This window comes from Calidris pugnax, unplaced genomic scaffold (genome assembly GCF_001431845.1).
Source record: "Calidris pugnax isolate Ruff unplaced genomic scaffold, ASM143184v1 scaffold95, whole genome shotgun sequence".
Taxonomy (NCBI): domain Eukaryota; kingdom Metazoa; phylum Chordata; class Aves; order Charadriiformes; family Scolopacidae; genus Calidris; species Calidris pugnax.
Window position 1 is genome coordinate 15,332,155 of NW_015090885.1, and position 26,263 is coordinate 15,358,417.

A 26,263-nucleotide genomic window follows, 5' to 3' on the forward strand; every position below is an offset into this window, starting at 1 on the left:
TTTTATTGGAAGCAAGTCCTTTTTGTATTTTAGAAGTATTTCATGTAAATTGAGGACTCGGTATCTTAAATTTGACAATACAGCTTGGGATGGTCATTATTTTAAATCTCTTTGAGGTTATTTCCTTTGCATCATAACCCGTTCCCTGTGCACAACTTTGGTTCAGCTTCAATGAAATCAAAATTTCACCCACATCTTCACTGCACGCAGCACCTGTAAACTAGAATGTATTTGAAGTCCAAGTCCAAGAGATGGAGATCTAGAAGGCAAGTAAAGAGCCACAAGAATGATAAGATTTGCAGTAGGAAAGGGACTCCATCAGAGCAGAACTTCTCAGGAGCTATTTTGATGTAGAGGCAAAATTCAGGAAATTAATGACCATGTAGAATTTCCTAGAAGCCATAACTGAGGTTACTACGTTTGCATATGTTTATAGCAGTTCCTACAGCAGAGTCTTCACTTCTTACAGGAATTTTTAATACTACTCCTGAAGAAAATGATCAACATACAGTACAACTCCTGGAAGTGTGCCCAGGCCAAATTTGCTAGCTCAGGAAGAGCCACTTTGATATCCAGCCAAGCAGAGTACTGCAGATTAGCCACCAGGCACTGGGTTTTCCTGCAAATGCTGTAAGACATTAAAAACCATGGTGCTGATGGAAGCCATTGGCAAGTTCTCTTCAGTTGTGCTGCTCCTGTTTTTTTCTGCTAGGCTCAGAGAAAAAGGCCTTAATCAGTTTATACTTTAAAAAAAAAAATAAAAATAATTGCCACTTTCAGTCCAACAAAGAATGTGATGTTTGTTAACTCAACATACTGGAGATCAGTGAAAGACTAATTCAGCTTCCTAAAGGAGAAGAATAGTCATCTTTTAGGGAGGACATTTCAAAATATTCTGACAGAGTGCAGGAAAAAACAAACATCACTGCTGATTATTTTAAGCCATATTCCCTCTTTCCTCCCCTCCAAACCCCCCTGTTTGTTGGGTGGAGGACAGCTACTTCCTTTGTTACCAAAAAGCCCAAAACATCTTTTGAGATGAGTCTGATTGGGAAAATCCTCTGGTGTGACTCAGTGGGTGTGGTTAAGTTTTAACAGGTTTCAGCTAGCGTTACGCTTCATTTATATAGACATTGCTTAAGATGTTGTCCAAGAAAGAGGAAGTGAAGATAGATATCAAACAAGGAAAGCCAATTTAAGCATAGTATGCAGAACTTGTAAGGAAGAACATGGTACAGAGGACAGCCAAGAAGACAGGGACCTGTTGTGCCAGGACAGGGACCAACCCTCCTACCCAACAGTAAATTAAGTAAGTTGCAGACACCCGACTTCAGATGACCTTGCAGAATACAAGTTGGATGTTTGGGAGACAAAGATGCTGTCCTGAAAGCTAAACAGATTTTAAATGAACGTAATAATACACACACACTTAATTTTTCAGGGCAGAAAGTGGCAGCTAAAGCCCGGATGCATCTGCAATATTTGAGTTGATATATACTCAATGTATATTTACTCAAAAAAGGAAACCACGCTACTAGACTACCAGTTAGCATAGTTCAGGCAGACAAGTAATCAAGAATGAATCTCACTTTACCATAGCAATCTTTTCCCTGTATCCCCAAGCTGTAATTTTGTCAATAAGACTGTTCTTGCCTTTATTAAAAGATGAAGAGACTACATACTAATGTTACTCCTTTTGTCTCCCAAAAAATTCCATCTCAAAACAGTAGTCTTGGTCAAGTGCAAACCTAAACAACCTTTCAAAGATTGTTTAGTTACAGCTATTTTAGTTTAAGATGTAGTCAAATTTTCCTAACAAGATGACCAAGGCTTTCAAAAACCTCTCTCCAGCTAGAGGAAACCTAACCATTCCTAACTGGGGGGAAACCCACATAACTCAAGTGAAGTTACATGGGAGGAGTAATAAAAAAAACAAAGATCATATTTTCAGGAATTGGCAATGAAGCCAAAAGCACCACTAGGAAAACAGATTTTAGCTTCCAATATAGACAAAAGTAGTCTTCTGTTGAAAGGAAATTGAAGGAATTATGGAGAAAAAAAATTCCACCTCTTAGTGCAGTGTCAGTATCAGAATGAAAGTGATTTATTTATATAACACACAAAGATTTTTATTAAAAAGGCTGGTAATGGAACATTTTATTTTGATGCATCAACTTGATAAAAGGTTAGCTACAGAAATCATGTATAATATTGTATGTCACATGAATGGGTTATTTAAAAAAAGATTTGATAATTAGAGGAGGACATCTCTTATTTTAGTTACATCGTAAAGTGCCTTGTGTAGTCATATTCTATCGTTGGAATGACTGCCTGTACAAATTTCAAGAAAATAAGTAGGTACCTGAGTTTCTTGTTAAGGAAAATGAGCATTAGCTGGAAATCCTGTAAAACAACGTCATATTCAATAGCCTGCTCAACAGTATTTCTTACCAATAGGAAAATAACACCTACCAATTATACAGTTAGAGACTGGGAAATTAATATAGCAGAACTCTGGTAATGACATCTAATGCTTGCCCAAAACACAGACCTTCCTGTTTTAAGTTAAAGCAGGGAACCAGGAGTTATTTTCAATAAATTTTACGAACACCACACAAACATTTGCAATCCTATTAGCAAACTTAATATTAGTTAATAAAAAATGCCGATGTGAATTGTACATAGCAAGGCTAATCCCTCACTACCTTCCTGTAGTTGAAGGGAAAGTAGGCTCTTCCTCAGTATTTCAGTAGCTCAGAAAAAGAAGGTTCCTGTTTTGAACCATCCTTTGAAAGAGCTCCTTCCTGTTGATGAGGGAAAGTAGAGATATTAGCTCTGCTAAGATGAGAAGTCTGCCTTTGTAGAGACCTTCCTCGTCTCTGTTGTGTATATCACCTTCCAATGCATGTTGGGCCTGAATCTGCGGTCTGGAGTATATTGGATAATTACGAACTAAAATGTCCATCCACCTAGGACTGCAGCAGACAGCGGATTGAAAAATAAAAATAAATCACTGCTTTCAACTGAAAATTAAGTTACAATGGTACCAGATATAAATAAACTATACTATTTTGACATCTTAGTTTTACACACCGTTCATTTCTTAGCAAACACAAACTGCTTCATAATGAGGGAAGAAACTGCCTGTTAAAACCCCCTCAATTTGTTAAGCAAATCAAAAAAGTAATCAAAATATTGAAAATAAGCTACTTCACCTACTGAGGAGCAGAAGAGCTATCTTGCCAGAAAAGTTATTTTCCAGTTCAGATTCAGTTGCTTGCTGCACAAATTCAACAACCTCAACTCATACAGTAAATGAGAATTTAACTGATTCAGGTTAACTGCTCTGTAATCCCCCATTGCTTGCCTTATAGCAGCCAAAGAACACTATTCTGAAAGTACACACTTGCTTCTAACGTGGAGTTTACTTCAGTCAGAAAGCACAGTATCAATCACTAAAAGTGTAACTACGATCAGTTGCCTTGCTAAAAGAAAATTCTAATTGTGAGGCATTTCATATTGATGTTCAGTAATTTTCATTGCTTTTTTGTCAGCTGAATGTTTTACCAAGATATTGCTCACATGCAGAGTAGAGAATAAGGAGACCTGTATGCCTTTCAGAGATAAACCTTAAATTCAAATCTAATACAGAAACTGCTGTACCCAGAGGAGTGATTACATTTTCGCCAGAGTCTATGAACCTCCAGCCTCATCCTCCTACACTGATTCATACAGATTCATACAGCTACCTCCTTCACACCCCTGTAAACAAGGGCCCTATCCTGTCCCTTCAATCCTACCTACTTTCCCCACTGCTCCTGCTACCCTCCTCCCCCAGCCCTCGCCCCAACAACTGATTAACAGAGTTTCCCAGAATCACAGAATGATATGGGGTTGGAAGGGGATCTCTGGAGATCATCTAGTGCAACCCCCCTGACAAAACTGGTCCTCCTAGAGCAGGTTACACAGGAACTTGTCCAGGCGGGTTTTGAATGTCTCCAGAGATGGAGACTCTACCACCTCTCTGGTCAGCCTGTTCCAGTGCTCTGCCATCCTCACAGTAACAAAGTTCCTCCTCATGTTTAGCTGGAACTTCTTAGGTTCAAGTTTGTGCCCACTTCCTCTTGTCCTGTCACTGGGCACCACTGAAACAATACTGGCCCCTTCCTCTTGACACCCAACCTTTAAGTATTTATAGGCATTGGATCAGATCCCTCCTCAATCTTCTCAAGACTAAAAAGACCCAAGTCCCTCAGGCCTAATCATCTTTTTAGCCCTTTGCTGGACCCTCAGCAGTTCCCTGTCCTTCTTGAGCTTGAGAGCCCAGAACTGGACACAGTACTCCAGATGGGGCCTCACCAGGGCGGAGTAGAGGGGAAGGATAACCTCTCTCAACCTGCTGGCTACACTCTTCTTGAAGCACTCCAGGATGCCATTGGTGTTCTTGGCCACGAGGGCACATTGCTGGCTCATGGTCATCCTGTTGTGCACCAGGACTCCCAGGTCTTTTTCCTCAGAGCTGCTCTCCAGCAGGTCAGCCCCCAACTTGTACTGGTGCATGGGGTTATTTCTCCCCAGGTGCAGCGCCCTACACTTGCCCTTGTTGAATTTCATCAGGTTCCTCTCTGCCCAACTCTCCAGCCTGTCCAGGTTGTTCGCACAGAGAAGCTCATCCCAGAACTCTAATCCACAAATAGTTGTTTACCGTTTTCATGTGCATTTGCATTCCAGTTTAGAAATACTGAGGTAACAGAATCTTCCTTACACTGCACGTAATCTCTAATAATCCAGTGTAGTAATTAAAAAGGATACATATGAACTCCAAGTTCGCCCCCACCTTCTGCAACAGTCTCGATTATTTTCTTCATGACTTCTGCATGCCTGAAAAACAGAATCAGAAACAGTGAAAATATTTTAAGGAAAAAGTAACTCCCTCTTCATCTCACTAAGATTATGTTTTGTGCAAATTATACATATTTTCGGACTGTTAGCTTCAGAAGCAGCAAGAGGAAACTTTCAGTACACTAAGGGAAAAAAATCCCAACAGTAACTGAAAGTTAATATTAAGTGATGAGTGTAACATTATTTGACATCTCCTTATATTCACAAGGAAAGTCAAAAATGTTCTATGCTACAATGTAGACTCTGTGCCATAATGACAGTCAATACATATTGCTTATTACTAGTGTAATTTTTGATTGCTAAATGTCAAAGAAGCCACCAGAAGGTAATCCTCACCAGCAGGCAAGCCATCAGAAGCTCCCAGATGACCCCTGAAGAAGATGACTAGAAATTGCTACAAATTTTTTAGCTTACACTGCTGCTCTCAAATTTGTAGAACTTAAGACATATCAAATACGTAAACAATTCAGTTTCCTAGGAAAGGCAGGCTAAACCAACCCTATATAAATTCAGAACTGTTACTCTGGGACTGACTTAGGGTATGAAAACTTTATCCAGAGGTAAATTGGGTTCCGTGGCAGATCAACAGTTTTCAAGCTACCTTTCTCTCCTGACTCTTATTTTAAAGCACTACAAGGGAGGACAAACACTTCCTCAGGTCACTGTGTTTTGACATTAAGTCATCAGTGGCACACCAGACCTGCTATGAACCACACAGACATTTATGTACAAAGCTGATCCTGGGAATATTAACATGAAATCACAGAATAGCTAAGGTTGGAAAGGCTGGTCATCACCTAGTCCAACCCTCCTTGCTCAATTAACAGTAAACTAGAACAGATTGCTCAGGACCTTGTCTGGTCTGATTTTGATTATCTCCAGTGATGAAGACTTAAAATCTTTTAATGATCAAGTTACAATTCAGAAATAATGGTCTTGTGTTCAGGACAGTTATACCCCATAAACCAGGGGATGAAAAACATACCAAATCAAGCGGGGAGAACTATTGTATGGTCAATTGATGTTTTATTTATATATATTTAACACAAATTCCCAAGTTGTATAGCTGATCTTACTTTTATCTATACTTCAACTTCGCTTTAAATTCACGAATCTGCAGGCAATCTTCATCCATGAGGTCATAAAGGCTATGCACATCCACCTACACAACACTGCTAGCTAATTAACAGAGGTAGTTTAAAATACCTGTCCTGAAACAACCTGTGTGCCTACTAAGAACAAGGAAGAGCAGTAAGCAGAGTCTCCGTAACTTTCTGACCATGCTTTGATACCACTATGCAAATCTCAACAGCTGAGTAGTAACTGGCATTTAGTAGTTACTTCCAAATTTAATCATGCTGCCAGTGACTGCAAACACAAGGAAGGAAGCTGTTGCAAAGTTACCAACACACACTGTAAACAGGAACATGCAAGTCTGGAGAAATACTAAAGGTCAGCATTTGTCATTTGCTGTGCCTGTTGGTCTTTGCAAATCAGCTAGCCCTCACAGTTGATTCCAAATCTGGATCCTCATGATGCCCCTGCAGAACACACACCGTATCAGGTGCCAATGCCAGTTGCTTTTATATAGGAACCTGGCCACTGTCTAAACATAAGCTTTGACCTCGTCCGTAACAGTGGACTATTTTTTGTACTGGCACAGAATACAGGTCACTCTACCCCTATTAGAAGTCTTTAACAGGATACTGACTCAACTTCATACACCTTGATGATATTTGTTCTTTTCTAGGGACTAGTTAGATAACTGGAATTCCAGATCATTCCATTATGGTCATTCTTACTGTCACACAGTTACCCATTAAAAGCTTTGCAGGTGCTTTAGAAACTTTCCTGTTTTCAGTTTCCTTCTACAAGAAAAATTTGAGGCATTAATATGAAGTACGCATACCCCACAATGGAAAGAGATAAGATAACTTCAGAAGAAATATCATCTAGAATATCCTGCCATCTAGAAATCTCAATATTTTTAACTTCTGAATTCAAGTCCCCCAGAAAAAACTCGAATTCCATATGACTAAATACATTATGTGCTCACCAGTGCTTGTTTGAAGACCTGCTTGTAGATCACCTGAGCTATCAAACAGATCAGACATTTGAAACATCTACTAAAATCACCTAATTTTGTTTTCAGTATATCAACCAGTTCTTGAGGTGGTTCAAATAATAACTTGAGTTATTATTCATATTCCAAATTAGAAATACTGGTATTCCTATTGAAAATAAATTCAGATATATAGAGTTAAAACCATACATTAAAGGGTTAAAAATAATGTGAAAGAAGGTGATTTCCTAGATTGATTAGATGACCCTTTATGATGTCACCAGCAATGTTTGCTTTCCAACTGAAGAACCCCTCTCCTGCTTTGTAATTGACCAAAGCTGTCAGTCAAAATATTTGCTATTAAATTCACACTGGAATTCAGTGGAGCTGACAAACTGCCATTGTCCGAGTATCAGCTGGGAGGGAAATATATACCATCAGAAATTAAAAAATAAAAGCCTTCCTGACAGATGGGGAAAAAACCCGAACACCAGAAATTATTCATTCCTCACCCCCCACAAAGTTCACAGAGATAAAAGGCCTTCCACAGGACTTTATGTGTAGTGAACAACTATAAGCTTCCATAAAAGAGGGTAAAAAGCAAGACTTTTTAGGACAGTGTACTTTCAAGAAAAAAATTACTTATTAACTTGATTCAGTGTCTGTAACTGCTCACACACAATGAGACAGGTGTGGAAAAACCCACAAATGTCATAATTAGGAGAAACATTCTGAACCTGTAATAGTCAATTAACTTTAAGATCTACAGTTTACTGATCCTTGTAGTTGCATCTAGTCTCTTCCCTGCAGATATTCAGAGTACATAAGAAGGAAAAACTGTTTAGAAGCTTATCACCATTTATTCTTAAATAGAGAAAAATAAGCCCTTGGAATTAGTGCCAGTAATTTAGATCTAATTGTAAATGTGTTTTGTAGTTAACTAGCTCGACAGTCCCTTTATAACATCCACATTGAAAAGCTGAGAATTGTGGAATTATGATTAAACCAGTTCGCAGCAATTAATGAGGAAGTTCCCCCCAGTACCATAAAAATGCTGACAAGAAATACAACTAAAAGCAGAGCTGTAACAGCTGGAACAGTTTCAACTAACTACTCAGAATAGAAGCAATCTCAAGCAGCTGACAGCGGCACCTGACCGTCACTTCTTTCCCTTCTCTGACGCATGACAGAGCACTATACACGTCACAAGCAACAGCCAAGTAAGTTTAGGACCATCCAAATACCATACGTTACACAATTCTTGTAATGTGCAGGGAAGCAACAGCAGCAGAGCTAGATAAACACTGGTACTTCCTAGCCAAATTAAGAACAAAACATTTTTGGTTATTATTTTTCACCTCAGAAGCCCAGACCTTCATAGCTGTTAGCCTTACCAATTTAAGAACATAGAACACCTCACCTTGGAGGTTAAGAGAACATACTTAAAACCTCCATTTTAGATATGCTGTTAACCTCTTTCTTCACAGTCTCAAGACAATCTTTTTGAGCCCTTCTGATATTAAGCAGTTGCTGGTCAACTAGACTGCTTTTTGAGAAGGACTTGACGGTTTCCTCCACATTTAAGACTACCAACAACTCTATCTCACTGCAGTATCAGCCATCTCTTTCACGCTTAAAAGACTAATTGGAACAAGTCTCATGATGCAAACCATTTCTTCAAGTGTAGACGTGGTTTACATAATAAAGGCACTGGCACTTCACTGCCTTCAGAGGAAGAAGTGAAAACATGCACGTAGAGCTCTCATCTATGAAGACTCAATCCAGATTCACAGACTAACATTAAATTGGTTCTTGGTCTGCAAAGGTGTTTGCAAAATTAAGCAGATTACATTGTAGCCACGGCCCAATATAAAACCCACAGATCAACCTAGTCTCTGAGGGCCATCATGCCCAAATGTCTGGTCGCCTTTGTTTCTTCTGAGATCGCTCTCACAGCCTGCATCCATCAACAGGAGCCTGTTCCCAACCAATTTATCATCAGGGCTTCCAGCAATCACTAAATTAAGCCTTGGCTTCAGGCTTCCACCCCGGCTTTTCCTTTATTAAATTAATAATCTTCCTAGTCAGTCTGTTAAGCCTTCCTACATTCAGGACTGGTATGTTCATATAAGGTACAAGAATACCTTATTGAATCAAGCTAAAGGCCTACCTCGTCCTGCTTATTATCTTATACCACATGCTCAAGAAAGAGGCCAGAGCAAGCACCTTGTAACGACTCTCCCAAAGTACTGCTAGTTTCCAGCAGTATGCAACCCAGGGTCTTTCTAATTCTAAGGCATCCTAATAATTTCGCTTTTAACAACTTTTGACGTTTTTCTTTCATTAACCTCATATTACTTATTAAATAAATATTTTAATTAGGTGCTGCGTGCAGAGTTTAATCCCTTTTTTGGCTTTGAACATGCCAGCAACAAGTAGCGTTCAATGTCATCAGTTTTACTATTGGGAAAAAATGAACACCTATTACTTCACCTTTTGTGGTGCTCAAAATGAAGGTCATTGAAATCGTAACTCCCCTCTCAGCTGCCTTTTCCAAAGCTAAAGGGACACAAGTTATTCAACCATTTCTTACGGGAAAGAGCTTCATAACCTCAGTTATCCCAGACAACCCCTCTGTATCTTTTTCAGTTTTAGTCTTTCCTCATCTCACAGACTACAGATGACCACAGCTGTACTGCAGTATTCAACATGTGCCGTATTCAATATTAATCCCATAGATTAATAGAGAACTTATGATGTTTTCTGTTCTATTCTTTATTGTTTTCCTAAGGGTTTTCCAATTTCCACTTCCTGTACCACTCTGAGCCTTAAGATTGACCTTTTCACAGGTCTATTGTGTTAGTGTAGACTCAAACCTGAGGATTTAAAGATCTGCAATAAACTTTACCATTTTAAAATTTTCTTCAAGATAGCTAAACTGGGGAAAAAGCTATTTCCCAATTGTACAATGGCTTCTCTGCTCAATATCGCCCAAATATAAGCCTGACTGCGCGGTGAAAGCAAAGACTGTTGTAAAGAACTATTAAAGAACTACTAACTGGAAGAAACACGAGATACAGATTTAAAAAGCCCACAAACGTACATACTCAAAATCAAAAGGAGCCATAAACTGCTTGGTGCAAAGCTACCTTGCTCTTTCTCTGAAGAATGGTATACCCTTCCCAAGACAAATCTTATGATCAAATAATTCCTAAATCAGAAACAAGAATGTTTTGAGCCTGCAAAAATTATCACAAGCTTGACAACAAGCTGATTATTTGACACCTCAGCTACTGACATGGTCCCCAGAAGTGTTTCTTTAAGTCAAAAGAAATTACAAGACAAAGTGGCATTCTGGAATTTTTTATTTTTTTTTAAACATATGCAAGGCTGCAAAGGGTGTCTCTTTTTTAAAAATGATAAAAGCCCAAACTCGTACCTCTAAGAACATCATACTATCAAGAAGCTGAGGAATTACACTGTTTAAGGTATTGGCCCTGTATTACTAAGACACCTAAAAGGACGTTAGGGCTACATCTAAGACAAAAGGCACCTTTCAAAGATCTAGAAAAAATACCTGTGCAGCTAATTGAACTACAGACTCCCTAGGCCTTGGGTGAGAAATGTGGAAAATACAACAGAAAAGACCCAAAACCACAAGTGTGCTCGCACTTGTATTCAACAAATACTTCAGTGTGGCAATAAGAAGACCTGTATTTTATCAGTGTAAAGTTTCAAGGACTTCCAGGGGAGCAAAAGTCAGTTATTACAAAATAAGAAACAGTTATTTCATATTAAAATAGCTTTTTCTGCTCTTAAAGTACACACTATACTTTCACCCTCCCCAAAAAGCATCAAAGAAAAGTATAGGAGAACTTTCTTTTTCAGAGTTCTAGTAGCCTGCCATCTTCTGGAGTCCACAGGAAAGCAAAGGAAAAATGCAAATTGAGCAGAGAGAAGACAGCTCTAGCTGCAGAATACACTTGCTGCAGCAGGCACTGGAATGACTTCAGAGAATCACTGATACCTTCCTTTCATATTGCCTCAGAAGCTAACAAACCACTATGGCAATCAACTGTGGAAATATGTCCAGAAAACCTGAACCAAATCCTTAACAAGACTAGCGAAATGCCTTATGCCTGCATGCTGAATCAGATCAGAAACAAAGACTCACCTGCATGGGTGAACTGAGCACATGGGAGGTGGAGGAAGATGAGGATGGTTTTCAATGGTTACTGTTTTCTTGACATGATCTTGACTAATGTCTTCATACATATGCTCTACTGTTAAAGGCTGCCGTTGCTACAGGGGAAAAATGAACATGAGAACAAAAACATTACTAACAAATAATCTTTTGCTCCTTCTCAGCAATTCTATGGTTGACAGATGAAGCACCACAAATCACAAGCATGTAATAAACAGTTCTGAAGGTACACTGAAAGAACTGAGCATGCTAAAATCCATATGATGTAGAAAAAGTACCCCACGATTTTTTGGTTTTAATACAGTAAATGAACGGTAAAGTTAATATATCTGAGAACCATATATGTTCCCATCTAGGTATTTGAGACATAAGCCCCAACCAACTCAAGAAACTTGGTCATTAAAGGGAAGTGTGATTTATCTAGTCCTCTCCCTCCGAAGATCATGAAAACACATACCTGTTTACTTGACTGACTTTAGTGGGGTTATCACTAGCTCTACAAAACTAACAGAAACTCAAATAACAGAGCATTATTTCCTTCCTTCCAAATGCACTTGGTTACCAAGTACCATTTTCAGTGAAATTGTTCCTAATTCCTGCAAGTACCATAAGTCCTGTCTGCAACCCTGACTGTATAATGGTTTTCTAACCATCTTTTATTTTAAATTTCCACCGTGAATAAGCAACACAATAGCCTTGCTATTTGACACGATGAGTCTAATTCCACAGAAGTGGGAAGAAACAACAACATAGCTATACCTCATCATATCCAAATAACCAGAGCCTTGGAGTTTGGTAATATTTGTCATAAGTGATGTAGAGGTCATAAGTTCTAGTTTGTAGAATAGCATCTTCCCCTCCAACATCAACTTTAGCTTTGTTAGCTTCTACAATCTGTCTTGTGTCAAGCGTTGCCTGGTTCAAGGTAAAAATGAAAACATTAGTATAGTTTTGTTTAGGTTCCCTCCTTTCCCATCCTAAATAGTTATGTAAAGCTGTAAAACTGAAATTAATGTTCTTAAGTGAGCATTAAAAAAAAAGAGGCTTTGGGTTTTGTTTTCATCTTTAAATTACGAGTATTAGTTTCTCTCCCACCAAGGGGTTTTGGGTTTTATTTTTTAGGTTTGCTTTTTTTAAAAAAAACCAAAAAGGTCCGATTTAAGGAAGCATGCCACTACATTGTCATATCTCCCCCCTCCCTTCTTTCACCAATAGCTTTTGAACCCAACAAACAAATCCAATGAAATTCAGAAGGCAGAGGTCTCAGTTTATGCACGTTCATGAAGACCATAACAGAGTACCACAAATAATGATACCTTCTGTTTTCTCTCACAACAGTCTCTGCATCACTGTAATCTGTTGAATCTATAAGCCACCCATCTTCCACAAGTAAGCCTCAAGCACAACTGCATTTTTTACCTCTTGTGAATACAGCATTGCGCATAAGCAGAGCAAAAAAGAGTCAGCCAAAAAAGCAAAATTACTGTGATCAAAATCTTTGAGGACCTAAGAGATAAGGTTACTGCAGCAGAGTGACAGGAGACAAATCCATAGGAAACCAGGTTCAGTAATCCCACTGCTCATAACAAGCTTGTTATGTCATCCATTTCTTATCATTATTTTTACTTTGCTTGTGCTCACAGTGGCGATAAGCATGGTAACAGACAAGATAGAGAACTGTTCACTCACATCATCTGTCTCCAATAGCCCACTTTCTTCATACTCTGAAAAGAAGACCCATAAAATTCTGTGTTCAGCTTGTATCTAGCCATCAATTTCTCATTCATAAACAACTCCTTTAAAACAATCTACATGTATCTAAAGATGTTTTATTCAGGTAGACTTCACAAACCCCAAACTATACTTTTTTTAATACAAATTTGACCAAGACTACAGTAAGTACATGATGACCAAGCCTTAAGTGGCTTTAAGTAGGCAGTCTGAATTTAAGTGTAGGTATAAGCAGGAAGGAAACTGTGCTAAGTCCCTAATTTATACCTGCTTGGATGTTCTGCTACTCAAATTCATTTCCCAGTCACTAACATTCACACAGGTTTCAGCACACAAGTTACAGTAAACATGAATCAGTAAGAACATATAAAGATAATAAAGAGCATATGTCTGCTGAATTTTTCAGCATTCATTCCATGAAAAGAAAGAGTAATGTTTTCTCAGAGTGTACTGCTTTAGTTAAAGGCCTGAAATAAAGCACGTCCCACCCAATTTAAGGAAATACCTTCCATGTCTGCAGCTTCTCCTTCATCTTCCTCATCATCATCTTCACAAGATGCTGAACGTTCTGGTATTTTTATATTATCCTTTAGAAGTTGAAAACACTGCTTTAAAGAATTCTGCATCTAAACAGACTAACACCCCAGCAAATTTAAGGCAGAAGTCCAGTTAATACATACAGTGAACCAGAAAAAACTTCTGCAATATTTAGAAGGACTATACTGACCTCAAATATCTGCTTATTAACCAAACTTAGTTTCAAAGTTCTAGTATGATATTCAATCTGCTAAAAGGTCTCCTTTGACTTTGCAATCTGGAATGATTTAATTCCTAAGCCAAGCATAATAAACATGGTGTTAAACAGCCCATCATTTCTTTCAAAACCCCCACATATCTCAAATGAAAGGCAGTGACTAAACAGCTAAGACTAAACATGTTATGTTAAGATTTTGTATGTCCTAATCCACAGCCAACTGTACAGCAGTTATCACAGATCACCTTTAAGTATTCCTTAGAATGTTTCTTCCACCCTTACGTTACTAATTTGTGAAAAAGCAGTATTTTTACCATGTTCTGTACAGTCTTACTTGAAATCTGTTTATTTCCCAGTTTATCATATCAATAGCATTTTGAGCTGTTTACAATTGTGCAGTAGCATGCACCAGCCCATTCTATTTCCCCCTCATCTTCAGAATCCAAAGCTATGTACTTGGATGGTTTAACAAACTCTCATAGCACACAGACACAACTCCACTTTAACAAGCAACTCCTCTTTAAAAGCATTTTGCGTAGCTGCAACTTTCTTCACATTTCTTAAACATGTTAGCTAACACATTTCCATTTCAAGAACTTCCAACTGCTCTCAGTTTCCTGAGGATTGAAGTTTCAGATTTGGCTCCTGCTCCAGACTGATTTTTTGGAAACACGTACAGAAACTGATGACTTTGTAAGATGTATGCATTTAAACAGTTTTAATACTTCTAAACTTGAGGGCAAAAGCCTGTTCAACAGGACCAAATGCGTTAAAACTCCACCTGCAGTAACTAAAGATTACAAAGAAATACTTTACATCCCTACATTATTTTTTCCATATAAAAATTTCTTTACACTGAATCTCCAAAGGTTAGTTTCTTGAGACACAAGGGTGCAGTATCACTGTAAATAGAATTTCACTTCCAACTTGTAGAAGCCTGGCACAAGAGTACACTTGCTAGAGACATTCCAAAAAGTCTATGTGCCTCAGTAAACACATCGTAATAAGGAGATGCACGTGCTCAGACTAGTATCATGGGCTCTGAAGGTCAATATGTATCTGCAACACGCCCAGTGACAAAGCATATTTTAATCTTTCACAGGCAGTACTAGATTACTGCAGGTAAGACTTCTACCACCTTTAGGTCCTGTAATAAAGCAAGAGGAAAATTTAGAAACAAGTACCTTACTGTCTAGTGTGATCTCCTTAACTGCTTCTGTTGCACCCACTATGCCTGTTAATCGAACAAGAAGTCTGCGTTAAAAATAGCTGATTTCTTTGTTACCAAATAGTACAGAAAGAGGTTGCAAAGATTTCAGAAAGCAGCATATGATCTTTCCAAGTTACATCTCACAACAATTTTGATATTTGAAAGGCTGTTTATTTGGTAGCGGTAGCATGCTTGGTGCTGGACATCCATAAACAAACCGTATCAGTAACACAGAGCACAACAGCACAGCTCTCCCATGTCACACACAGTTTGTTGATGGAACACTGCAAAGTAATTTTGACTTTTATTTCAAGGATTTTTTGCATAAGAGTGACTTCAGGATAGGCATTCATGTCACAATAATGAAACTCAACTTCACAAGCAAGGCATGCCATTTATGAATATTTCTAAGTATCTTGAAAGCAAGATACAAAGCTCGTGACAAAACATAATGTAGCAGAACACTCAATGCTTTTAGCTGAGAGGAACTGGGGGTAAAAACCATCCCAAATCACAGTAGTATCAGCTCTTGATTTTCTCCCCATTAGCTTTGTACTACAGCTCTCACCCAGTACTCTTCGGGATACACGACAAGATTCTGCTTTGACACAATACATTTATCTAATTAACTCTTTAGCTGAAAATCAGTTACACCATTATGGAGAATGAACCTGAAATCAAGTAACTGCTCATCATAAATAGCTGTTTAAAGAAAAGAAATGCCAGCTGATTGCTGCTTGGAGACAACGCATTTCTAGTGGCTACATGATCATTTAGATATGTTTTTTCCTATCAGAAAAAGTGCAGTTATAAAGGACATATATACAGATAGGTGGAAACAAGATTTTTTAATTTTTTTTATATCTCCTTTGACAGCGTTTGTAGATCTGGCTGAGTCTAGCCAGAATCTTATAGTTGTGCTACCACAGCATGGTGCCCAAACCAGTCAACCCTAAAACAGGAAAACTTGGCAGAGGAATCTGTCTACAGGAGGGATGTAGATATGACAAATTTACACAAAAAAACCCAACCAACCAACTCAGTGGAGTACCTTCTAGGTTTGGAAATGGTGGAAAAAAACTCATTGAAAGACAGCCTTTTATTAACTCATGATAGAACATAAACTGACTAAAACTAATAAAATTGCCGATTCTTAGAAAAGAACAAAAGGATTTACAAGAGGCTGTGCTAGAAAAGGTAATGAGATAGATTCACATAAGCAGTAATTTTTAGACTTCTTTATAAACACAAGCTCATCTAAGGACTTAGTGTAAAAAAGGATCATCTCCCACATTCACCTCTGTATTTAACAATATTTTCTTTCTTTTTAGTGCACCCCTTCCCCCCAGTAACCTCAGATAGCTATTTTCCAATGATTCCCCATTTTAGCTGAATCCAACAATTCAACAGAACGGGAAACACTGAAATAATTAAGTAAGATGAGGTAATAATTAAGATAAAGATCTCAACGTGCTCCACACATGATCCTGCTAAAAAGGAAATCTGTATATTCTTCAAATAACTTAAACCAGCACACTATATGCAAGATCTCCTTACTAAGAATGAGCCACTACACAGCTCATTTTTAAAAATAACTTCCTAGATCTTTAATAAGAGAATATGGAAATAATTTATTGTCAACACCTCTAAAAGGCAGCCTATTTCAGGCATATACAGCCATACAGTTAAACACCTGAGCAGTCATGTACCAATCAAGGGGGTAGCTGGCAATGTAATTTATTTCTTCCAGATTAGATGCTGGTACACAGCCATCTATATGTAAGAAAGATTTTACTTTCCAAGAGTGGAAACTGAAAATCTTTCAGATCACCAAACGCAAAGTGTGAAGCAAGACTTTTAATACCTGCATTGTGAAAAGTGTCTACCCATCCCCCATCACCATCATCTTCTTCTATAATTGCTTCCTGCTCATCTGAGTACTCCATTTGCTTACACCTTTTGTAGCACGGCACTGCAAAAAATTGCAAAACAAAATGAATGCAGTCATTCCAATACAAAACCAGACACGAGCAAGAAATCATGCTAAAAAACCTTCCAAATCAGCTATTTATGCAATACATTAAGTATGTTTAATCATAAATTAACATCTAGAAGTTTAGAAGAGTTTAGAATTAGTGTGTTATCTAGAATAACTTCAGTCATATGTATTACAGGGCCACTCAAGTACAGCATTATAAAAAGTTTTCAGAAAACAGTCAAAGAAAGAATGTGGATCTGATTAAGACAAAATAGACATTTTCCAACATCATAAACAAGGACTATGTAAAAAACACTCCTTTTCTACTACTCTGGAGAAAAACCCAAAACTGCTGATGAAGTTCTGAATTTATAAATTGCTCCTAGACTTTTCAGAAAGGAGTTAAAGTCACAGTGAATAAAGGTCCTCCAAAGACTTCCAAAATGGGATCTATAGGATGGCACCCGGCACCACCCATAGCCTACAACTTTTACTCAGGTGGTAGGACAATGCATTACCATCAGCAGGAAACACAGTATTTTGAAATGTGATCTAGAAGGATCAGAGCAATGAGGGACCCTGGAAGTTAGAGGGAGGTAGGTGGGGAGAGAAGAGAAACGAAGTAGATCACTTGGCCATCCAGCATCAGGACCATCTCAGGAAAGTCTGTCCAACACCAGTGTAAGCATTTTCAAACGATAGTGCACTGCAAGACTCCAAAAGCCAGCAAGTGAAATCCAAGTATAAAATAAAACCCATTCAAGGTAATAATCTCCTTGGGCTGGTCTCAGTACTGAAAGTTCATCTAATGGCATTATCTTTGACACATTTTGTTACAGGATCTTTTTGAGAAAATGATTTCCCCATGGTTGTGCCAAGATGTTAGCTGCCTTATCCATTAAAAAGGTCGTCCCCACAAGTATTACATATATACACAACTGTAAAGCTGATCAAAATTTTACTTAAAATTGTGGGTTTTGTTATTGACAGGGATAGTGACATCAATTACATATCTGAATTAGAAGTATTAGTGTCACTGTAAAAGGCATTTTGGGAACAATTCAATAGCCCGAGTTTTCCAAAACAAAAAGAAAAATAAACATATTTTCCTTTTAGAGACCGAATATGAGTTGAAGGACAGGAGAAAGGAAAGACAGACAAGGAGGTTTATAAAGTTTAAACTTAATTTCTATTTCATGAAGGCATGCTGTATTACTAGTATAAAGCCCTGCTAATAACTGGTGTAAGGCAAAAAATTCAGATGTGCAGGAAAAACATGTTTAATATTGCAACGCCAAAGCATCTAAAGTGCAAGATACTCACTTCTCCTGTCAATACACAAAATCAGTAGGGCTGACAGCACAGTCAACCATGCTATCAGTCCTAAGAACACTTATATTTAAACTTCAGCCTTACCATTTTTAGTTACCAAAAACTGTTTGTCTGTTGGCAGATAAGCCTTGACTTTTAGCTCTTCTCCCGAAGCCCTGTAAAATGAAGTGCACCATAAAGGTTGAGAATTTGATGATCTGCAAAAAACAGTCAAAACTGAAGGGTTCTTTATGTCAGGAACATTCTATATATATTCCTCTGGGCCCATTTGCAGAATCTGTTTGCTTCAAATCTACTCTTCCCTATACATATATGGGTATGGTTTCAAAAAGGTTGGCCACCCCTAAACCATGATAGAGTCTTGGATCAAAAATGTTTTCTGCTTCAAAAAATTACTTTCCTTTTGAGATGGCCAACCAAAGACAGGTTGACAGAACAATGTAGTCTATCTGAAATTTTCTAGGATCAGCAACAGCATAGTCCCAAATGTTTGAAGAATGCAACTTCAGAAAAAGTAACAAATAAACCTCTAGAAATATAAAACCTGCCCATTGTCACCAGAGTTCTAGTAATCTTTGCCAAGCCCAGGTTACTCAAGCATATGCTTTCACCTTCTGTGGTTTTTGGTTTGAAAGAAGGGTAATGTTTTAAATAGCCTGCTAGCACATAAACCAGACTCAACACCATGTTTTCTCTGAAGGAGACACTAAAAAGGCAAACAACAATGATTCAAGCATAATAGTTCCTCCTTCAGATCTTCACAGCCCAGTACAGAGCCAATAACCTTGATGATATCAACCGCACAGACAATGCCCATCCGGGCACTAACTGATTAGTTTTATAATGCAAGACACCAGTAAAACATGAGGAAGCACCTTATTTGCACCCTTACTGTACATGAAAGATATGGGAATTCCAAGGACAAGCACTGCATTAAGTGGTCTGATGTGGGCCACCTTGAATAAATTTAATTAAAAAATGCTTGTCTAAAATATACCAATTACAACTACTGCCTAGCAATTCCATTTGCACATGGCCTTTTCTTTTTCAATCATCGATTAACCAAGACGAGCTCAGGGAGGTATGCTGCTCTGCAGCTAAGCACTGAAAGCATTCACAGTAGGTACCAGCTTATTTCCTCTAAAGGCTTAGGAAAACAAACAAACATATCCCCAAACAAATCCTCATCTCAACTACTGCTATGCAGAACAATAAATGAATCCTGCCTGACTTAAAGATAGCTTCATCACAGAAGTTCTACTGAAGGAGCCCATGCACTATTCTGAAATGAGACAACTGCATCCATTAAAGCACAGGTAGGGATGCCACCTTTCTAAAATTCTTTTGCTTTTACTTACCATTGCCAAGTAGGACAGTGGTGAACTAAGTGATCTCCAGCTGCAATAAACTGTTAAGGCAGGAAAAAAATTAGTGTTACTAAATATGGCATAAGGCAACAATCTCCAATTTTTCTCAATATTAATCTTTCAGTTGCACATTCCTTTGATAGATTAGCCATGTAACAAGTAACTGTTTATATCAGTTTGATGCTTTCTTTTAACTCCATTTCCCAGCTAACTGTGAAAATACAAAGACTTCACATGAAGGAAATGCACACTAAGCACATTAGCAAATTCAGATAGTTTAAAAAGCTGTGATATTACACAGTAGTCTTCTAACAAGCCAAGAAGTTTCTAGACCCAGTAACATGTTTATTTTGTGATGAAGAAATTGTTATTATTTGCCACTCTTCAAAGACAATTAAGAGCTTAATGCAAAAAAAAAAAAAAACCTCAACAAAACATTTGATTCTCTTTTGGTGTTCAAAACAATTTTGCAGCAAGAAGAAAAGCAAGACTGGGATCAATTCATTGAATCAGTGAGAGAACTGCAGCAGAGGAATAAACAGTATACATTTTAAGGAATGATCATCACTGTGATAGTTTACCACTGATGTTAAATAAATATGGATAACCCAGGACTTACTACACTGAAAAACTTACGTGTAACTTTGTTCTGAAGAAATAGCTTTTAAAAATCTTCACTCTACTTGTTCTTAGTATCTGAGATAAAGGCTTTTACAAAGTCACATCACTATATCAAAACCATATTGGAAACTCATGCTAGATTTGTGCATGAACTCAAAATTCACCCAGCAAAGTCTAACCCACTGGGCTTATTTTTTGTATACACAAATTGTGGAAGGCAAGCCTGTACTGAAGAACAGTGATATGTGTGGTCTTTGCATCAGTTACTTTTGAAAATGAGGTGCACACCTATCACTACGGTTGCTTTTTTGTCTTAAAATGCTAGCTTATAACAATATACTTCCTGCTTACCAGAAGCTGTTGCAGCATGACACTACGGGCTGGCAGCATGTCAGTCATTTTCTCACTATGTCCTCCAAAGCGAGGCATAATCAGTGTAGCAGAAAACACCAGAATATGCACTGCGTATGGATTAACAGATTTAATCTGTGCAAATGTGCTTTCTTTCCAACAAGGGTCTCTAGTAAAAGTGAAATCTTCACTTTAAAGAAAACAGCAATCCTTTCCAATACACAAAAACATGGAAATTTTAAAACTCATTAGCCTTTACATAATAATAAATAGCACATGAAACTCCAGAATTATATAAAACTGTTTAAGGAACCAGAGCACTGTTTATGGCATCAATGTTAAAATACATTATTAAAGATGAAAAAAATTTAAAGTGTTCTTTTCAGGTCTAACAGATGCAAAACCCCAAAACAATACCTGAAGTTTCATTTGCATTTTCTTCAGCTTAGGCAGCAAAATTATCTAGTTGGTTTCACTTTCTATTTCTCAAGCAGTAATGCTATCTCATACCTGAATCAATACTGCAAAAGTGGCAAGAGATCAACTTTAGGACAACATCTTATTTCTAGTCCTGGAAAAAATTATTTTAAAGATTTGCCTGGACTTCAATATAAAACTAAAACAGGGTGTTATCTTTCTGAGATATTAACTAGTAAAAACTCACGACAGGCAAGAATTTGCTCCAATTAAAGCAAGTATGCAGATACATGAAAAGAGGGAGTAGGTGTTGAGTTTGACTAATGAGTCATCTTTAGCCTTATCACCAATTGATTCATCTTCAGAGGCAAGCCACAGAAACCTCAAAAAGTTTATAAAACAGTCAGTGTCTTAGACTAAGACACAGCTGAATTGAGATTCACTACCCAAGAAAGCCAAATTCATTCAAAAATAACATCCCGGCATGATCGATGACTTTCAATTCTTCTTTAGCAACCATTACTATATAAAGACCAAAATCATCATGGAAGAGGAAAGACTGTCAAAGGGACAATCAGCAGACCCGTGCTCCAGTCTCATCTAAATTTAATAAAAAAATAATTTTGCTGTATAATTATTTCCCTTGACTACTGCTTTGAAGGATCATATTTACACAACCTGTCAGCATCTAACTTTATACAGAGAACACATACTATTTGCATTCTCAATGCTGCTTAAATGCTGCCAACCATTCAATGTAATATAGCACAGCTCTTGCTATGTTCCATAAAAGTATCTTTTCTTTCAGTACTACTGCAAAGTTTTCTCCCAAAAAATCAAGGGACTAAGCATTAGTAGAAGAATATTTGTCTAGACTTTCACTGTCATATTTCTTTTACATATAATAGAGCTTACAAATACCTTATTATGTGATTACATAATATATAAACATTTATATACACACACATATATGAATAGTTATCAGACCAGTAGAACATCATGCTGCTAAGCCTGTTCTTCTGAGCAGTACTTGTTCTGGATCATAGAAAGCACGAGTGCTTGCTTGCCATGCGATGTAGCAGAAAAGTGCTAGGTACCAACATTATGAAAAATATTTCTGTCCACATTATCTACCTACATTGATCACCATTTGTTCCATCTTTTCCCCATCTCATCTTCACATTTGTGCATTCAGTCTCATTTCTTTTTCATTCTACCTAACAGTCTTAACATTGTTTTCTCATACCTCTGTAAAGACAATGTATTTTCAGAACAGTAGCACTTCGGTATGAGAAAAAGCAGAACGCGGAAGTCAAAAATAGCACTGCACAATCAGTGTTTTTACTATTCTAGAAAAAAAATCTGTTTGTTTCTCTTTATAGCAGACTCCTTAAAAAATTACAAATGCTTGGCAGCAATCCAAAATACAACCAGCCTGAAGTAGCTTATAGAGAAGAGGAGGGAAAAAATAATCATCATTGGATAGTTGGTATGGACAAGCATATGTAATGACTTAGCCAGAGCACTGGAAGGAACCAAAAGTGAGGTAAGCAAAGACTATTCCCACGATACAAGTTCCCTTTTAAGTTGCTTATAGGAAAGACTTTTGAAACCAAGATATTCCTGGTTTAGTCCTGAACTCCGATGACAACTGGAGCTGTTGATCCAGCATGAGCTTCCTTACAAGCGTTTCACAATATAATCCAGGAAAACACCATCCCACTTTCAGATATTAAGTATCATCTCAAGAGGAATTCTGTTTATCTACTTCATTGGTAGAGTAAAAAGGCCATTTAGAACTTCCACTTCATGAAATTGTTTCAAGAAGCAATAATTAGTCGGCAAGACATGAACTGTTTGAGATTAACATGGTCATTTTCAGTAAAATTTATCTTTATTTCCAAAACATTTCAAGTATCTAAATACTTACTTCTTCAGGTGTAATTACTCCTGTTTCTTTAAACTTGGACTCCTGCAATAAAGAAAGTTTAGAATTTTTGAGAACTGCTGACAAATCAAAGTACCCCAGTTTACTGGTAAGACAAACATCTGCACATCTGCTCCGCTTTTGTCTTGGAACTAGCTCTGTCCACAGAGATCTGTGTATCAGCTTGGAAGCAACCTGTGCCAGGGCTGATAGGCAGCTTACTGTCACCTCCTTATAATGCAAGGTTCAACAAAATTACCTGCTGCAGAATGTGGGGTATTGTGAAAAAAGATCACATATACAAAATATTTTTTTTTGCTACAGCCAATTTTATCAGTAACAAAGAAAAGATACTGGCAAATGTAATAGTGTCTGCCAGGTAAGAGAGAGGGAACCAGTTGGAATCAGTGATCCTCACACTCGGGACTTTGGGACTGTTCTAGGCACTGAACAGCACTGCAAAGCATCAACACCAGGCTTTTCAGTCAAGAAAAGTCACAAAAGGAATGACAAACCAACTTTTCTCTGTGATAGGAAAAGTTATGTAGAAAGACTTAGTTATTAACTTTTTTTTTTTAATACCCATTTCTGTGCCTTCATTATGCACCCCACGGAAACAGTTTTGATTTTTCTCTCATTGCCATGTGTTTTATAGATGAAAGAATAGAGAGCAAGCAGCAACATGATTTAGTCTGCACAGAGAAATCACGTACTTTTGCATTAAAGGTTATATTTAGGAAGTTTAAGGATACAATATTTTTTAGCATCTTCAAATCTAGAGTAAGCATATTTGTTTGAGTTTTTTCTTCATAAAAGTCTCAAGCACCAAGGCAACCTACCGTTTCCCAGCATTAGAACTAAGAACAGCTTTTGAAAAGGAGTGAGATTTCAACCATGCATAGCTCACTTTTCAAGTTTTTTGCATCAATTACCAAATAATTTCGTAGCTATATAACTCGTAATTTTTTTCTATCAAGACTAAAAGCAGCAACTGAAAAGCACCTTACTTTTGGCTACAGCTTGTTCCATCATTAGGAACTCATTAAAGAAAACCTGCCACTGCTTAACTTGGTTATTCTTGATGCTTCACCCTGGTGCATGCTATCACCTGTGGTATGTAAAAGGAAATGAGCACACCTGTTTCATACAATACTGATTACTTCCCTTCTCCCTTATTTCTAAACAGAAGACACTAAAGAACAAGATTAAGATAAGCAAAGCAGCAGTTGTATGAATGCCATAACATCACTATATGCTAGTTAACAGGAATCAAAGAAGCTAAACCAATCCTAATTTAGCAATTTGGATAGCTGTAAAACTGAGAATTCTCAATAACACATCATGCAACACCATAGTGGAGACAACTTACTGTTTAACCTCAAAATGAACTATAAGCAGTAGGCAACATGCACAAACTCGTGTTTCTGGAATTACATAAGGAAAATATGTTAAATATCCATCCCCTATTCCCTGAGGGTAAATAGTTCAATTTTTCATCTCTGTATATTCTGTGATAAGTCAGGTAGTGAGAAACACAGGTTTAGTTTCTTTCCGAAGTTACCAATTTGGAGTATTTATTTCAACCTCTTGCAAAGGGAACATTTACACATATTATTATACACTCCCATTTGTGAGAGGTTCTACTTCTGCCTCTTCCCAGTCATACATCTGGGCACAAGAATTCATCCACTATTACACCAGCTATGCAACAGCAACTGTATTATGGTAAACAAGTCACTTCACCCTTCCACACCACAACTTCACTGCAGCCCAAATATGCCACATTGGGGGGAAACTCCAGAAAGGTCCACTATCCAGGTAAGAATACACTATATACCATAGAGGGACAAGTTCAATTAACAACTGAGTATCACTGTCTTCTGCCCAAAGATCTAAGCTGCAGGGTACAAGGCGTATGGAAGGTCACACCATAAAACCACAGGCAGAGAGGTTGCTGTCATGAACAATCACAGAAGAAGTATTTTTTCAAAAACACATTCCAAAAAAATGAAAATTAGTAGTGAAAGAACTGCTGACAAGTTAGGCATTCACACACAAAGTTGGGTTTTGCATAAAAAAGTATTTGTAAACAGGAAGCAGATGGGATGTAGTCGAACAACTGCAGAAAAAAACACAATTTGGTTCTACCTAAATAAACAATAACAGGAATTACAACAGATGTGCTGCCCACCTTAACAAGCAGACTGTTACAATTCACTTCCAAGAACCAAACAGCCCATTCCGACTATTTGCAGTTAGTGTACAGAGGCTTGCATTAATATAGTAATGCTGATTCAGAAATAAGCTACGCTACATAATGCTGTTAGCATGTACAGGTACATAAGGTACCTGTTACATAGTACAGGTACATAAGGTATGTACCTGTTAGCATTATGAAGATGTGACATGGGGCTTTTTATGTCAGCTGAAGATGTTGCACTCTTATCCAAAATAACCATTGCAAGGCATTCCTGAAACCAGGCTTACACCTATCAGCACATGAGCACCTTTGGATTTCCCTTCCTGGTCACGCAATCGATTAAAGTTTAGCCACTCTAATAGAAGTTAACAAATAAGTTATTGCTCGAGCAGTAGCAATAACTTACTCGAAGGCGTGCACCTCCCAGGCGAGGGCTCCCACCCCTAACGAGACCTGAGCTCCGACTCGGCCTCCCTCCATCCCCTTTGGGGACTGGGAAGTCTACCTGAATAAAACCTTTTCAGACACACGTAGACTGCTTTAACCCGCCCCGGTGCAGGGTAAGGGCCGATGGCTTTGCAAGGCTGCCCCAGCACCACCTCCCCCTGAGGGAGCACCGCGCCCTCTGAGACCCTCCACCGGTTGCGTAAGGCCGCGGTGGCGACGGCAGAGCTCCCCGGGCCATGGCGACGAGGGAAGCCACGGCCGCTGCGCGGCTTCCGGCAAGGCGGAGCGACTCCAGGGGCGATCAGCCGGGCCCCCCTCACACCCCAGGCCAGGCCAGGGCCGCACCGTCGCCACCCGCGACCCTGGCGGCTCACGGCTCCACAGCCGCCCCGCCGCGACAGGGCGGGAAAGTCGTCCCCCCGACCCCCTTAGCGGCTCTAACGCCTGAGGGAGCGCGCGCTCTCATCCTGCCCGCTACCCCCCCCAGTCCCCCGCCATTGCTCCCGTCCGGACCGGCACCTTGAGCACGGGGGTGAGGTACTCGGCCACCTCCAGGGCCTTCCCCTTCACCGTGTTGATGACGTTCTGCATGGCTGCCGGCGGGCCCCGCGAAGGAGGAGGAGGAGGAGGACGACGACGACGACGACGACGACGAACTGCCTCCCCCGCCCCTCCGCCAACGATCTCCGCCGCGGCGGCCGCCCCGGCAGCACCGCCCCGGCAGGACCGCCCCTCCGGCTCCCCGCCCCTCCGCCCCCCG

The 26,263-nt window shown here is 38.7% G+C and overlaps 1 protein-coding gene across 2 annotated transcripts; it reads right to left on the reverse strand.

The window, feature by feature from the left end:
* Positions 1-2,082: 2,082 nt before the first annotated feature.
* Positions 2,083-26,205, reverse strand: ATG3 (autophagy related 3). 2 transcript variants are annotated; one of them, XM_014947417.1, is made up of 12 exons: positions 26,023-26,205; positions 22,860-22,901; positions 19,532-19,581; positions 18,258-18,328; positions 16,728-16,835; positions 14,838-14,887; positions 13,405-13,486; positions 12,858-12,892; positions 11,928-12,083; positions 11,139-11,266; positions 4,813-4,881; positions 2,083-2,362 (listed from the first exon to the last, which is right to left on the reverse strand). In XM_014947417.1, the coding sequence occupies exons 1-12, from the start codon at positions 26,092-26,094 to the stop codon at positions 2,281-2,283; spliced, it is 945 nt and encodes a 314-aa protein (XP_014802903.1). In that variant the 5' UTR covers positions 26,095-26,205; the 3' UTR covers positions 2,083-2,280. The 2 variants fall into 2 exon arrangements, with proteins under 2 accessions (XP_014802903.1, XP_014802904.1); XM_014947418.1 differs by lacking the exons at positions 22,860-22,901; positions 26,023-26,205 and adding an exon at positions 20,513-20,611.
* Positions 26,206-26,263: the final 58 nt, after the last annotated feature.

Bases quoted from the DNA above. Each gene is read 5' to 3' on its own strand.
- ATG3 (XM_014947417.1), bottom strand. From the start codon at position 26,094: ATGCAGAACGTCATCAACACGGTGAAGGGGAAGGCCCTGGAGGTGGCC. The intron at 19,582-22,859 runs GTAAGTATTTAG...CTGCCTTAACAG, and splicing joins GAGTAATTACACCTGAAGAA to TTTATTGCAGCTGGAGATCA. The intron at 2,363-4,812 runs GTATCCTTTTTA...CAAGAAACTCAG, and splicing joins GGCGAACTTGGAGTTCATAT to GTACCTACTTATTTTCTTGA.